This window comes from Coregonus lavaretus (genome assembly GCF_964263955.1).
Source record: "Coregonus lavaretus genome assembly, chromosome: 2".
Taxonomy (NCBI): domain Eukaryota; kingdom Metazoa; phylum Chordata; class Actinopteri; order Salmoniformes; family Salmonidae; genus Coregonus; species Coregonus lavaretus.
This window is the reverse complement of record NC_139989.1, coordinates 51,482,364-51,498,391: the sequence shown is the minus strand read 5'-3', so window position 1 is coordinate 51,498,391 and position 16,028 is coordinate 51,482,364. Positions and strand designations below refer to the sequence as shown.

At 44.0% G+C, this 16,028-nt stretch overlaps 1 protein-coding gene across 1 annotated transcript in view; it reads left to right on the top strand.

Moving 5' to 3' along the window:
• LOC311149626 (voltage-gated inwardly rectifying potassium channel KCNH6-like) overlaps positions 1 to 16,028 on the top strand; it is a 48,973-nt gene that overhangs the window by 9,093 nt on the left and 23,852 nt on the right. The window contains exons 3-6 of the mRNA XM_084186815.1: positions 6,552 to 6,704; positions 6,918 to 7,021; positions 7,237 to 7,576; positions 8,582 to 8,796. Coding sequence (XP_084042941.1) covers positions 6,552 to 6,704; positions 6,918 to 7,021; positions 7,237 to 7,576; positions 8,582 to 8,796 — 812 coding nt within the window. The remainder of the gene's footprint in view (positions 1 to 6,551; positions 6,705 to 6,917; positions 7,022 to 7,236; positions 7,577 to 8,581; positions 8,797 to 16,028) is intronic.

Below are 16,028 nucleotides of genomic sequence, written 5' to 3'. Positions count from 1 at the left end.
TGGTTCTAGTCAGGATTCTAGCAGCCGTATTTAGCACTAACTGAAGTTTATTTAGTGCTTTATCCGGGTAGCCGGAAAATAGAGCATTGCAGTAGTCTAATCTAGAAGTAACAAATGCATGGATTAATTTTTCTGCATCATTTTTGGACAGAAAATTTCTGATTTTTGCAATGTTACGTAGATGGAAAAAAGCTGTCCTTGAAACAGTCTTGATATGTTCGTCAAAAGAGAGATCAGGGTCAAGAGTAACGCCTAGGTCCTTCACAGTTTTATTTGAGACGACTTTACAACCATCAAGATGAATTGTCAGATTTAACAGAAGATCTCTTTGTTTCTTGGGACCTAGAACAAGCATCTCTGTTTTGTCCGAGTTTAAAAGTAAAAAGTTTTCAGCCATCCACTTCCTTATGTCTGAAACACAGGCTTCTAGCGAGGGCAATTTTGGGGCTTCACCATGCTTCATTGAAATGTACAGCTGTGTGTCATCCGCATAGCAGTGAAAGTTAACATTATGTTTTCGAATAACATCCCCAAGAGGTAAAATATATAGTGAAAACAATAGTGGTCCTAAAACGGAACCTTGAGGAACACCGAAATGTACAGTTGATTTGTCGGAGGACAGACCATTCACAGAGACAAACTGATATCTTTCCGACAGGTAGGATCTAAACCAGGCCAGAACTTGTCCGTGTAGACCAATTTGGGTTTCCAGTCTCTCCAAAAGAATGTGGTGATCGATGGTGTCAAAGGCAGCACTAAGGTCTAGTAGCACGAGGACAGATGCAGAGCCTCGGTCTGACGCCATTAAAAGGTCATTTACCACCTTCACAAGTGCAGTCTCAGTGCTATGATGGGGTCTAAAACCAGACTGAAGCATTTCGTATACATTGTTTGTCTTCAGAAAGGCAGTGAGTTGCTGCGCAACAGCTTTTTCTAAAATTTTTGAGAGGAATGGAAGATTCGATATTGGCCGATAGTTTTTTATATTTTCCGGGTCAAGGTTTGGCTTTTTCAAGAGAGGCTTTATCACTGCCACTTTTAGTGAGTTTGGTACACATCCGGTGGATAGAGAGCTGTTTATTATGTTCAACATAGGAGGGCCAAGCACAGGAAGCAGCTCCTTCAGCAGTTTAGTAGGAATAGGATCCAGTATGCAGCTTGAAGGTTTAGAGGCCATGATTATTTTCATCATTGTGTCAAGAGATATAGTACTAAAACACTTAAGTGTCTCTCCCGATCCCAGGCCCTCGCAGAGCTGTGCAGATCCAGGACAGCTAAGCCCTGGAGGAATACGCAGATTCAAAGAGGAGTCCGTAATTTGCTTTCTAATGGTCATGATCTTTTCCTCAAAGAAGTTCATGAATTTATCACTGCTGAAGTGAAAACCATCCTCTCTTGGGGAATGCTGCTTTTTAGTTAGCTTTGCAACAGTATCAAAAAGAAATTTTGGATTGTTCTTATTTTCCTCGATTAATTTGGAAAAGTAGGATGATCGAGCAGCAGTGAGGGCTCTTCGGTACTGCACGGTACTGTCTTTCCAAGCTAGTCGGAAGACTTCCAGTTTGGTGTGGCGCCATTTCCGTTCCAATTTCCTGGAAGCTTGCTTCAAAGCTCGGGTATTTTCTGTATACCAGGGAGCTAGTTTCTTATGACAAATGTTTTTCGTTTTTAGGGGTGCAACTGCATCTAGGGTATTGTGCAAGGTTAAATTTAGTTCCTCAGTTAAGTGGTTAACTGATTTTTGTCCTCTGACGTCCTTGGGTAGGCAGAAGGGGTCTGGAAGGGCATCAATGAATTTTTGTGTTGTCTGAGAATTTATAGCACGACTTTTGATGCTCCTTGGTTGGGGTCTGAGCAGATTATTTGTTGCGATTGCAAACGTAATAAAATGGTGGTCCGATAGTCCAGGATTTTGTGGAAAAACATTAAGATCTACAACATTTATTCCATGGGACAAAACTAGGTCCAGAGTATGACTGTGGCAGTGAGTAGGTCCAGAGACATGTTGGACAAAACCCACTGAGTCGATAATGGCTCCGAAGGACTTTTGGAGTGGGTCTGTGGACTTCTCCATGTGAATATTAAAATCACCAAAAATTAGAATATGATCTGCTATGACTACAAGGTCTGATAGGAATTCAGGAAACTCAGAGAGGAACGCTGTATATGGCCCAGGAGGCCTGTAAACAGTAGCTATAAAAAGTGATTGAGTAGGCTGCATAGATTTCATGACTAGAAGCTCGAAAGATGAAAACGTCATTTTTTTTTTTGTAAATTGAAATTTGCTATCGTAAATGTTAGCAACACCTCCGCCTTTGCGGGATGCACGGGGAATATGGTCACTAGTGTAACCAGGAGGTGAGGCCTCATTTAACACAGCAAATTCATCAGGCTTAAGCCATGTTTCAGTCAGGCCAATCACATCAAGATTATGATCAGTGATTAGTTCATTGACTATGACTGCCTTTGAAGTGAGGGATCTAACATTAAGTAACCCTATTTTGAGATGTGAGGTATCACGATCTCTTTCAATAATGGCAGGAATGGAGGAGGTCTTTATCCTAATAAGATTGCTAGGGTGGACACCACCATGTTTAGTTTTGCCCAACCTAGGTCGAGGCACAGACACAGTCTCAATGGGTATGGCTGAGCTGACTACACTGACTATGCTATTGGCAGACTCCACTAAGCTGGCAGGTTGGCTAACAGCGAGTTGCAGTAATCCAGACGGGAGATGACAAGTGCCTGGATTAGGACCTGTGCCGCTTTCTGTGTAAGGTAGGGTTGTACTCTGCGAATGTTGTAGAGCATGAACCTGCTGGATCGGGTCACCGCTTTGATGTTAGCAGAGAACGACAGGGTGTTGTCCAGGATCACGCCAAGGTTCTTTGCACTCTGGGAGGAGGACACAATGGAGTTGTCAACCGTGATGGCGAGATCTTGGAGCGGGCAGTCCTTCCCTGGGAGGAAGAGCAGCTCCGTCTTGCCGAGGTTCAGCTTGAGGTGGTGATCCGACATCCACACTGATATGTATGCCAGACATGCAGAGATGCGATTCGCCACCTGGTTATCAGAAGGGGGAAAGGAGAAAATTAATTGTGTGTCGTCTGCGTAGCAATGATAGGAGAGACCATGTGAGGATATGACAGAGCCAAGTGACTTGGTGTATAGAGAGAATAGGAGAGGGCCTAGAACTGAGCCCTGGGGGACATCAGTGGTGAGAGCACGTGGTGCGGAGACAGATTCTCGCCACGCCACCTGGTAGGAGCGACCTGTCAGGTAGGACGCAATCCAAGAGTGAGCAGCGCCGGAAATGCCTAACTCGGAGAGGGTGGAGAGGAGGATCTGATGGTTCACAGTATCAAAGGCAGCAGATAGGCCTAGAAGGATAAGAGCAGAGGAGAGAGAGTTAGCTTTGGCAGTGCGGAGAGCCTCCGTGACACAGAGAAGAGCAGTCTCAGTTGAATGACCAGTCTTGAAACCTGACTGGTTAGGATCAAGAATGTAATTCTGAGAGAGATAGCAGGGGAGTTGGCTAGAGACGGCACGCTCAAGAGTTTTGGAGAGAAAATAAAGAAGGGATACTGGTCTGTAGTTGTTGACATCGGAGGGATCGAGTGTAGGTTTTTTGAGGAGGGGTGCAACTTTCGCCCTCTTGAAGACGGAAGGGACATATCCAGCGGTCAAGGAAGAGTTGATGAGCGAGGTGAGGTAAAGGAGAAGGTCTCCGGAAATGGTCTGGAGAAGAGAGGAGGGGATAGGGTCAAGCGGGCAGGTTGTTGGGCGGCCGGCCGTCACAAGTCGCAAGATTTCATCTGGAGAGAGAGGGGAGAAAGAAGTCAAAGCATAGGGTAGGGCAGTGTGAGCAGGACCAGCGGTGTCATTTGACTTAATAAATGAGGATCGGATGTCGTCAACCTTCTTTTCAAAATGGTTGACGAAGTCATCCACAGAGAGGGAGGAGGGAGGGGGAGGAGGAGGAGGATTAAGCAGGGAGAAGAAGGTGGCAAATAGCTTCCTAGGGTTAGAGGCAGAGGCTTGAAATTTAGAGTGGTAGAAAGTGGCTTTAGAGAGGAGGGAGTGAAAAGATGATAGGTCCGCAGGGAGTCTAGTTTTCCTCCATTTCCTGCCCAGAGCCTTGTTCTGTGAGCTCGCAATGAGCCGTCAAGCCACGGAGCAGGAGGGGAGGACCGAGCCGGCCGGGAGGATAGGGGACATAGAGAGTCAAAAGATGCAGAAAGGGAGGAGAGGAGGGTCGAGGAGGCAGAATCAGGAGACCGGAGGGAGAAGGATTGATTGGGAAGAGATGATATGATGGAAGAGGAGAGAGTAGCGGGAGAGAGAGAGCGAAGGTTGCGACGGCGCATTACCATCTGAGTAGGGGCAGAGTGAGTAGTGTTGGAGGAGAGCGAGAGAGAAAAGGATGCAAAGTAGTGGTCGGAGACTTGGAGGGGAGTTGCAGTGAGATTAGTAGAAGAACAGCATCTAGTAAAGATGAGGTCAAGCGTATTGCCTGCCTTGTGAGTAGGGGGGGACGGTGAGGGGGTGAGGTCAAAAGAGGAAAGGAGTGGAAAGAAGGAGGCAGAGAGAAATGAGTCGAAGGCAGACGTCGGCAGGTTAAAGTCACCCAGAACTGTGAGGGGTGAGCCATCCTCAGGAAAGGAACTTATCAAGGCGTCAAGCTCATTGATGAACTCTCCAAGGGAACCTGGAGGGCGATAAATGACAAGGATGTTAAGCTTGAATGGGCTAGTGACTGTGACAGCATGGAATTCAAATGAGGAGATAGACAGATGGGTCAGGGGAAAATGAGAGAATGTCCACTTGGGAGAGATGAGATTCTTGTGCCACGCCGCGCTGACCAGATGCTCTCGGGGTATGCGAGAACACATGATCAGACGAGGAAAGAGCAGTAGGAGTAGCAGTGTTTTCTGTGGTAATCCATGTTTCCGTCAGCGCCAAGAAGTCGAGAGACTGGAGGGTAGCATAGGCTGAGATGAACTCTGCCTTGTTGGCCGCAGAACGGCAGTTCCAGAGGCTGCCGGAGACCTGGAACTCCACGTGGGTCGTGTGCGCAGGGACCACCAGATTAGAGTGGTAGCAGCCACGCGGTGTGAAGCGTTTGTATGGCCTGTGCAGAGAGGAGAGAACAGGGATAGACAGACACATAGTTGACAGGCTACAGAAAAGGCTACAATAATGCAAAAGAGATCGGAATGAAATTAACTAAACATCTGGGGACGCGAGAGAGCGAGGCCTCCCTCGACTAACTCCCGCAGAACAACTTGGCAGAACTGTCTTTTACTTGGAAGAATAGTGATTTTGTCAGACAGCATAGGCAGCAGCTCTATAGAGATTAGATGATGACTTGGAATGAAATAATAAAGTCATCAAATAAAACAAACGTAATATAGACACCAACTGAAATATTTTATAAAGTAAAGTAATGTGAATAAATTACTGTTAATAAGTGATAAGCAGTAATGGGCAGTCACTACTGTCACGATCGTTTACTGAAGCGGACCAAGGCGCAGCATGATAGGCATACATACTTTATTGTGTACTTAACACCAACAAACCAAACGATACGTGAAGTCCTAGGTTAATACAAAGCAAACCTTACGGAACAAGATCCCACAATTAACTGTGCCAAACAGGCTGCCTAAGTATGGTTCCCAATCAGAGACAACGAGAATCAGCTGCCTCTGATTGGGAACCACCCTGGCCAACATAGATCCACACGATCTAGAACATAAACCTAGAAAACTAAACATAGAAACTAACACCCTGGCTCAACATTAAAGAGTCCCCAGAGCCAGGGCGTGACAACTACCATCATGGGACTTTTATTAATTGTTTTATTCTGTGTTGTTACAGCATTCAACCCACATAATGCATAGTGCATTTAATGTTTTTTTTAAATATATCGAAACCAAAATCGAAAACCGTGATTATTTTTTAATAATCGATCCGAAAACAAACTGACCTCAAAAAGCACTAATCGCTCAGTACTACGGTTGATATACCACTCTATTCCCCTCTCTTCTGTAGTTCTCTCGTTCTCTTCCTTCCTCTCTCTCTTTCTCTATCTCTCCCTCTCGCTTGCCTTCTCCCCTCTTCCTACAGTCTGTCTACATTTCAATTGGTCTTATTCTCTATCTCCCTCTATATCTCCTTTGCTGCCTCCCCCCTCTATATGTGTCTCCTCTGCTAGGACATGTTGACAGCCCCCACCCTGGCTTCACTTAAACAGAAAGGAGGGTCCCATAAATGCCCTGGGAAAACATTCAGTCATGGAAAGTAACTACAAGACTTTACTGCTGTTTGAAAGGCCTCTCCACAACTGAAATGAGATGGCAGTAACAGCCCACCAACAATGGAACCTGAGACTCTGAGCCTAAATGTGTTGAGTGTTAAAGAGAGCACAGTCAGATAAGATTAAACAATATTTACAGTTACTTGAGCTGTCCTGAAGTCTACTTAGTTACCTTTGAGCTCAGATGAGGATGGCCATTAGCAGCTTTATAATGTTCTCTCTCTCCCCCCTGCAGGGACCTGCAGGCCCTGTCTGATTGATGTGGTCCCTGTGAAGAACGCAGAGGGACAGGTCATCATGTTCATCCTCAACTTCCAGGAAATCATTGACCCCTCCCTCAAGAAACCAGGGCTGAGACAGAGGATGGCCCAGGGCTGGGTAGGGGCAGGTCAGTGTGGAAAGTGTGTGTGCGATGATAATGTGTGTGTGTGTGTTATTCTGTCTGTCTGTCTGTCTGTCTGTCTGTCTGTATTAACCTGTTTATTCCATTACTCTACGTTGAATGTAGCTGTGTTATAACATACAGAATGTGACTACATCCTGGAAGGTGTGCTTGTGTTTTTATGTAAAGTGTATGTATAAGCACTCTCTGGTTTCTCAGGGCAGAGTCGCAGGCTGAAGTTGAGACTGCCATCAGTGCGTGCAATGCGTCGGCCTTCCCTCGCCAAAGACCAGTTTGAGGGGGTGGTGGTGGACTACCTACAGGTAAGGTGGCCAGAGACTCCCATACACATATAGGCCTATACACACAGTACTCGTCTAAATATGACCTTACCTAAAATATATCTTGATTATCTCAGTTCCTGTATCTCATATTTTGTAATGAAGAAAGCTTCAGTCATCACATACATTTAGCAGTAAGTAGAAATCTAGTACAGTATTTAACCTATGAGTGTCCTCTCCCTCCTTCCCTAATTCAGCCCAACAGTGAAGAGGTCCCTCTGAAGGAGTTCCGTATCCCGTCCAAGGAGAGCTGCATGCAGTCTGAGACAGAGGCGCTGATAGAGCAGGACTACGAGTCCCCCCAGCCTGCAAGCTACTGCTCCCCCAAACGTCTGTCCCTATTGTCGGAGCGGCTGGACCCCAGCGTTCCCTTCCTCCCCAGCGGCCCATTCTCCAGTGCAGCCTTCCCCAGGACGGTCCTGCCCCGGAGCCGCTCAAGAGAGACTGTCGGCAGCCTCCGCAGAGCTTCCTCCCTGGATGACCTCGACAGCATGAGGGCCGAGTCGGGCCGAACAGGAGACCCACGCTCCAACAGCAGTGAGTGCGTGTGTGTATATGTGTGTGTGTACCCAGTCAAACGTGTAGTCTGTTTCCATTGTTGTACCCCCTCTGACAGGAAGAAATGTGGCTGTCTCCTCTTACAGTTCCATCTGAATCAAAACAAACCAAGCCAAAGCTACCTGGGCCTGTTGGAGGTATTCTGCTCTGTAGAAAGGAGAATCCTCACCCCCATTCCCCAAGCACTGAGCATGTGAAGCAGGGTCACTAATCAATGCCTCTACCCTATAGTGTGTGTGTGTGTGTGTGTGTGTGTGTGTGTGTGTGTGTGTGTGTGTGTGTACATGTTGTACTATACTTGTGAGTACCAGAAGTCCTCACAAGAATAGCAAACCAACAAAAATTCAGAGAAGTCAGGACATTTTGCCGGTCCTCACTTGTAAAAAGGCTATTTTAGTCTAAGGGGTTAGGTTTAAAATTATGGTCAAGGATAGGAAAAATAGTATTTTTAATGGGAATCAATTGTTGGTCCCAAAAAGTCCTCACAAGTATAGTAAGACATAGCTGTGTGTGTGTGTTCTATAGGAGTCCCAGTCACGCAGAGGCCATCCTTTACTCATCACACAGCTAATACTATGGAGTGTGGGGCTGTGGGCTTCCCATCTATCCCAGGGAAATAATGTAAAGTAATACATGCATCCCCACAATGCATTAAGACACTCCCTCTCACTTCATTACTCTATCTCTCTCAATTCAATTTAAGGGCCTTTATTGGCATGGGAAACATATGTTTACATTTCCAAAGCAAGTGAAATAGATAACAAACTCCCTCTGTATCTTTCTCACTCAGATGCTTTGCTGAGTTTAAACCAAGATGTTTCTCACCTAGAGGAATGGGAATTGTGTTATAACACATTACATTTTTGGTTCTGAATGTGTTACTTGCAGTTTAAATAAAGGATTTGAGCGGTAATATAATATGTGAACTTGTCGTTAAAAACAGATAGATACACAGTAATGAGAGATGAGTGTTGTTGTGTGCAGACCTGAAGGCCGGTACTCTGAGCTCCACCTCAGACTCAGACCTGATGCGACGCAGGACCAGCACTCGCAGGACCAGCACTCGTAACCCCCTCACACTCAGCTTCGCCTCCGACCTCTTGCGACCGCCCTCGCCCACTGAGATCGAGATCATCGCTCCCAGCAAAGTAAAGGACCGCCACCGAGACGTCACAGAGAAGGTCACACATGTCACACAGGTGAGACACATGGTCCTCACTCGCACTCATATCACACAACCAGTCAACCTGTATTCTGCTTATATATTATGGGATTTTGAAAGTGAGCTTTTTCAGAATGGCATGTGAGATATTCTGTACACAGGATGTTGGGTAAAAGGAACGTTGGGTTATTGAGAAATGGTAGATTACATATTTTCGGTCTGGCTTCCTGTGTTGCAAGCTTTCTGCTGAGGATGCAGCTGCATGTCACTCAAGAGTTTCCACACGCATCCACACACACACACACACACACACACACACACACACACACACACACACAAACAGGAAGATGATATATATAATGATAATAATACAGTTTTCTTCAATCGCTTTGGTGCTAATGTCAAAAGTATGTGGTGAATTTTCTAAACTCTTAACACAAAACTCCAAAATGGTAACACGGCAAGTCTCATATAACTTTTTATTGTACATTTATTTTGTTTGAAGACATTTTTCACGACACAACCATTAATCCAAAATATAAATTTACTGTGAAATACCACGTAAACATTGATTTAATCATCAAAAAACACCATAATAATGTCTTCTCAATGTAGTTATTTTAACAACTAGTTAATCCAAGAGCAAAATAGTTTCAAAATGTCCCTTTGAATATAATATGCAACAGTACTGTCAATTACAGTACTGTTTTCACATTAGACAATAAATACACTTGCACTACCTATTAAAATTGACTGAACATCAAATTTCGATCATTTCTATCACGTGTGATCGTTCACAATCATTGAAAAATTAAAATATGTATTGTTCAGATATAATTACAACATAGGTGTACTGTAATCAAATTAAAGAAATTAAAGAAACATAACGTTTAGCAGGCACTAGTTTGCATCAACCCTGTCTTGAGCATTTGGCCACAGGTTCTCATCGACATCGCAGTAAATGTCCTCATTTTTCATGCACCTGGGGAAAAACCTTTTGGCATGGAGAATCCAAGCCTGACGAAGCATGGATTGATGTCATTGCATGCCTCAATCATGGCCTGAAGGAGAGTGGTATGCTCATGGGGATGACAATCATACATCTGTATTGTACTTGTGTATTGTAGTGGTCTTGTATGTGGCTCAGTTCGTAAGAGCATGGCACTAGCAACACCAGAGTTGTGGGTTCGATTCCCACTGGGGTCACATACGAAAATATAAACACTCACTGTTGTCACTTTGGATAAAAGCATCTGCTATGTAAATGGCATATATTACGGTATTACAGTACTGTACTGGCCAATGCACACAAGCCTAAGATCATCATGCTCAATGCCAAGCGTCGGCTGGAGTGGTGTAAAGCTCGCCGCCATTGGACTCTGGAGCAGTGGAAACGCGTTTTCTGGAGTGATGAATCACGCTTCACCATCTGGCAGTCCGACGGACGAATCTGGGTTTGGCGGAATGCCGGTAAAACGCTACCTGCCCCAATGCATAGTGCCAACTGCAAAGTTTGGTGGAGGAGGAATAATGGTCTGGGGCTGTTTTTCATGGTTCAGTCTAGGCCCCTTAGTTCCACTGAAGGGAAATCTTAACGCTACAGCATACAATGACATTCTAGACCAGGGGTGTCAAACTCATTTTAGCTCAGGGGCCACATGGAGGAAAATCTATTCCCAAGTGGGCCGGACCGGAAAAATCATGGTATATATATATAACTTAAAAACAACAACTTCAGATTGTTTTCTTTGTTTTAATACGATCAACATACAACATAAAGCTGGAGCCTGAGGACAGTGTGAACAAAATAGTACAAGCACAACATCACTATTAATCATAAAACACGTCAAGTTTATTTGAAAATTCTAAAGAAAAAGAACACACAAACACACAATGCCTCAGTGATTAACAGAACTGTTTCACAGATCACAGAACTATATCAGGGTGTCATTTCTCAGGCAGAAATGTAGATAAAAATAATGAAATCCTGTTCCCCAAACAAGTGCAAGAACCACAGAGTCAAGAATAGGTTAAATATACAAATAAAATAAAATCAATTAAAAACAATAGCACATCAACATAAAAACATATAAACATAAATCTGAAAGCGTTGCTCAAACTCCCGTAACAGTCCCGTTATTTTATCTTTGAACCGCTTCATGTCTGCCACATGTTGGGTCGCGCACACATTTTTCAGACAGGGGAAGTGAGCTGCATCACCACCGGCAAGTTGTGTCTCCCACAATGACAGCTTCAACTTGAAAGAACGTATGCTGTCATAATACTGCGTGACAACTTTGTTGCGCCCTTGCAGCTGTTTGTTCAAGTTATTCAGGTGCTCTGTAACATCCACCATAAATGCAAGGTCCTGCATCCATTCTGCGGAATGAAATTCTAACACTGGTTTGCCCTTTTCTTCCATGAACTGTTCAATTTCTTCTCGTAAATCAAAGAAACGCCTCAGCACAGCACCTCGGCTTAACCATCTTACCTCAGTGTGGTATGGCAGGCCATAGATGTGGTCTTTCTCTCTGAGAAGGCTGTCAAACTGACGGTGATTCAGGCTACTGGATCGGATGAAATTAACAGTTTGGATGACCACCTTCATGACGTTATCCATCTTTAATGACTTGCAACACAAAGCCTCCTGGTGCAAAATACAGTGAAAAGTCAAAAAATCACGTCCTCCATTTGCAGATTGCACTTTCTCTCTGAACTTTGTCACAACGCCTGCTTTTTTCCCGATCATTGAGGGCGCACCATCTGTAGCCAGGCTCACAGCGCGGGACCAGTCCACTCCGACCCTGTCCAGCGCGCCGACGAGTGCGGTAAAAATATCAGCTGCTGTCGTTGTATCTGTCATCGGCACCAACTCCACGAACTCCTCGGTGACGGTCAATGTGTCATCAACTCCGCGGATGAAAATGGCCAGTTGTGCAACATCTGTAATGTCCGTGCTTTCATCAATTGCAACCGAAAACGCAATAAATGACTTTACTTTTTGCTTCAACTGGCTGTCCAAATCCACTGAAAGATCGGAAATCCTGTCTGCAACTGTGTTTCTTGTCAGGCTGATATTTGCAAAAGCCTGCCGCTTTTCAGGGCACACAATCTCCGCTGCCTTCATCATGCATGTTTTTACAAATTCACCCTCACTAAATGGTTTTGAAGCCACTGCGATTTCATTAGCAATGAGGTAGCTAGCTTTCACTGCAGCGTCACTGATGTCTCGGCTGTGAGTAAACACAGACTGCTGTTTCTTCAGACCCGCCAACAGTTCATTCACCTTCTCTCATCTCCGCTGTCCTTGAAAGTTGTCATATTTGTCGGCATGAAGACTCACATAGTGGCGACGAAGGTTATATTCTTTCAGCACTGCAACATGCTCTGAACACACCAAACATACAGCTTTCCCATTCAATTCCGTGAATAAATAGGATGACCATTTTTCTTGGAACACTCTGCACTCTGCGTCCACTTTTCTCTTTTTTGACAGAGACATATTGGGGCAATGAGGGTGCCAAAGCACATAATGTTAAAAGTAGAAGCCGTAATAAATATCGTGGGCAAAACAAAGTAGCTCATTGGCTGCACGTGCTTGACCTACTTGCTCTGCCCCGGTATAAACAGTTTGCTTGCTTAACACAATTGCTATTGCGCCATCCAGTGGACGCAATTGGAACAGCAGTTTATTTTATTGAAAAATTGCAGCGCATTTTTATACTTTACAATTTTATTTTTATTTTTTATTGTTATTATTATTATTTTTTCAAAATCATCTCGCGGGCCGGATTAAACCCGTTTGCGGGCCTGATCCGGCCCGCGGGCCGGACGTTTGACACCCCTGTTCTAGACGATTCTGTGCTTACAACTTTGTGGCAACAGTTTGGGGAAGGCCCTTTCCTTTTTCAGCATGACAGTGCCCCCGTGCACAAAGCGAGGTCCATATAGAAATGGTTTGTCAAAAACGGTGTGAAAAAACTTGACTTGCCTGCACAGAGCCCTTACCTCAACCCCATCGAACACCTTTAGGATGAACTGGAACGCCGACTGCGAGCCAGGCCTAATCGCCCAACATCAGTGCCCGACCTCACTAATGCTCTTGTGACTGAATGGAAGCAAGTCCCTGCAGCAATGTTCATACATCTAGTGGAAAGCCTTCCCAGAAGAGTGGCGGCTGTTATAGCAGCAAAGGGGGGACCAACTCCATATTGCTGAACATAATTTTGGAATGAGATGTTCAACGAGCAGGTGTCCACATACTTTTGGTCATGTAGTGTATAAGAGGATATTATCTCCTGTAGAAACCATGTTGTTGGCTACATGGATGGAGATGTTATTTAGCATCACTACTGTACTATATGCTCTTGTCTCTCTGCATGTATGTGAGAGGGAGAATGGGGAAAAGACAGTTTGTATGTGTGAAAGAAAGATCTCACCTTCCATAGTGTGACATCTGTGCCAGCAGAAGAACTTCTCACACCCACCTGTCATCACACTAAGTTTGCGTACATCATCATAACCTGTAATGTCATGGAAACACTAACACAGTGAGATGACCCCACAACACCACTGCGTAGCACACTGACCCACATGTCTGTTGTGGGACAGTCAGTGGCCACTGGCCAGATGAACCCACACACTAACCCTGCCCTGACTTCACTTGTCCACTACAAGTGGAGCAATATGACTCAATATTAAGGATTTTTGTGGTATTACTAGATGTGTGTGTGTGTGTGTGTGTGTGTGTGTGTGTGTGTGTCAAGTGAACATACATGTCTTATGACAGTACATTTGAGTGTTATAACGGGTGTTTATATCATCAGAATTTACTTGATAGCTTGTGAATGGGCAGTTTGACTTGTTGCTAATGCTAATGTTAGCATTGCTCTGAGTGAGAGGAGAGCTCTTGAGGTTGTCGTGTCGATGCCCCCTGCCTTGCTCGCTGGGTGCACATGGGAGGCAATGTGGCATGCCTCCAGTTACTACCAATGGAAAAACCGATCGGGCTAATAGATGCCCCCCTCTCCACTTCCTCCAAGCCTGCTCCTGGTAGAGCCCTCAGCTGCTGATCACTATGAATACCACACACGTACTCTCAAATTATACAGTAAGTGTCTGAGCTACGATGTTTGATTTTTAATCACTCTCACCAACAAGTTCACACATCTATAAGATAATTAGCCTGGCGAAATCATCACGTTTGGCATGACGTGGAGTGGCAAGGAGTGGAATGTGAGCACAATCAGACTGGATTTTTTTATTAATTTTTTTGTTGTTTTTAATGTTTTTTATTTAATTTTTTTATATATATATATATTTTTTGTCATTTAGCAGACACCCTTATCCAGAGCGACTTACAGTTAGTGAGTGCATACATTTTTTTGTGTTTTTTTTCATACTGGCCCCCCGTGGGAATCGAACCCACAACCCTGGCGTTGCAAACGCCATGCTCTACCAACTGAGCTACATCCCTGCCGGCCATTCCCTCCCCTACCCTGGGCCAATTGCGCGCCGCCCCATGGGTCTCCCGGTCGCGGCCGACTATGACAGAGCCTGGATTCGAACCAGGATCTCTAGTGGCACAGCTAGCACTGCGATGCAGTGCCTTAGACCACTGCGCCACTCGGGAGACATGGATTTCTCCAGGCTAATTATGTTGCCTTCCCAGGGTTGGGGTCAATTCCATTTAAATTCCAGTCAATTCATTAAGTAAACCAAATTTCAATTCCAAATTGTCCTCATTGAAAAGCATTGAAGAGAATTGGAATTTCAGTGAATTCCTGTATTGACTGGAATTGGAAATGGAATTTACCCCAACCTTGTACCTTTCTACGATTTCAACAATTTCTTTCTAAAAAGTAAATGTTTTAGAATCAATAATTAGACTTCGATAAGATAATGTTACACTAAACGAAAATATAAACGCAGCGTGTGAAGTGTTGGTCCCATGTTTCATGAGCTGAAATAAAAGATACCAGAAATATTCCATACGCACTAAAAGCTTATTTCTCTAAAATGTTGTGCACAAATTTGTTTACATCCCTGTTAGTGAGCATTTCTCCTGTTCAAAGATAACCTATCCACCTGACAGGTGTGGCATATCAAGAAGCTTGTGCTCGGGACAATAAAAGGCCACTCTAAGATGTGCAGTTTTGTCACACAACACAATGTCACAGATGTCTCAAATTTTGAGGGAGCGTGCAATTGGCATACTGACTTCAGGAATGTCCACCAGACCTGTTGCCAGAGAATTGAATGTTAATTTATCTACCATAAGCCACCTCCAACGTTGTTTTAGAGAATTTGTCAATACATCCAACCGGCCTCACAACCGCAGACCATGTGTATGTCGTCATGTGGGCGAGCGGTTTGCTGATGTCAACGTTGTGAACAGAGTGCCCCATGGTGGCGGTGGGGTTATGGTATGAGCAGGCGTAAGCTACGGACAACAAACACAATTGCATTTTATCGATGCCAATTTGAATGCACAAAAATACAGTGACGAGATCCTGAGAGCATTGTGAGGCCCATTTTTTTTTTAAAGGGATCTGTGACCAACAGTTGCATATCTGTATTCCCAGTTATGTGAAATCCGTAGATTAGGGCCTAATTTATTTATTTAAATTGACTGATTTCCTCATATGAACTGTAACTCAGTAAAATCTTTGAAATTGTTGCATGTTGCGTTTTATATTTTTGTTCAGTTTAGAAACGAATATATATATATATATATTAGTGCCTTGCAAAAGTATTCATCCCCCTTGGCGTTTTTCCTATTTTGTTGCATTACAACCTGTAATTAAATTGATTTTTATTTGGATTTCATGTAATGGACATACACAAAATAGTCCAAATTGGTGAAGTGAAATGAAAAAAAATAACTTGTTTCAAAAAATTCTAAAAAATAAATAAAGGAAGAGTGGTGCGTGCATATGCTGTGAAGCCCCTAAATAAGATCTGGTGCAACCAATTACCTTCAGAAGTCACATAATTAGTTAGATTGCACACAGGTGGACTTTATTTACAGTGAGGGAAAAAAGTATTTGATCCCCTGTTGATTTTGTACGTTTGCCCACTGACAAAGAAATGATCAGTCTATAATTTTAATGGTAGGTTTATTTGAACAGTGAGAGACAGAATAACAACAAAAAAAATCCAGAAAAATGCATGTCAAAAATTTTATAAATTGATTTGCATTTTAATGAGGGAAATAAGTATTTGACCCCTCTGAAAAACATGACTTAGTACTTGTCACGATCGTTGACG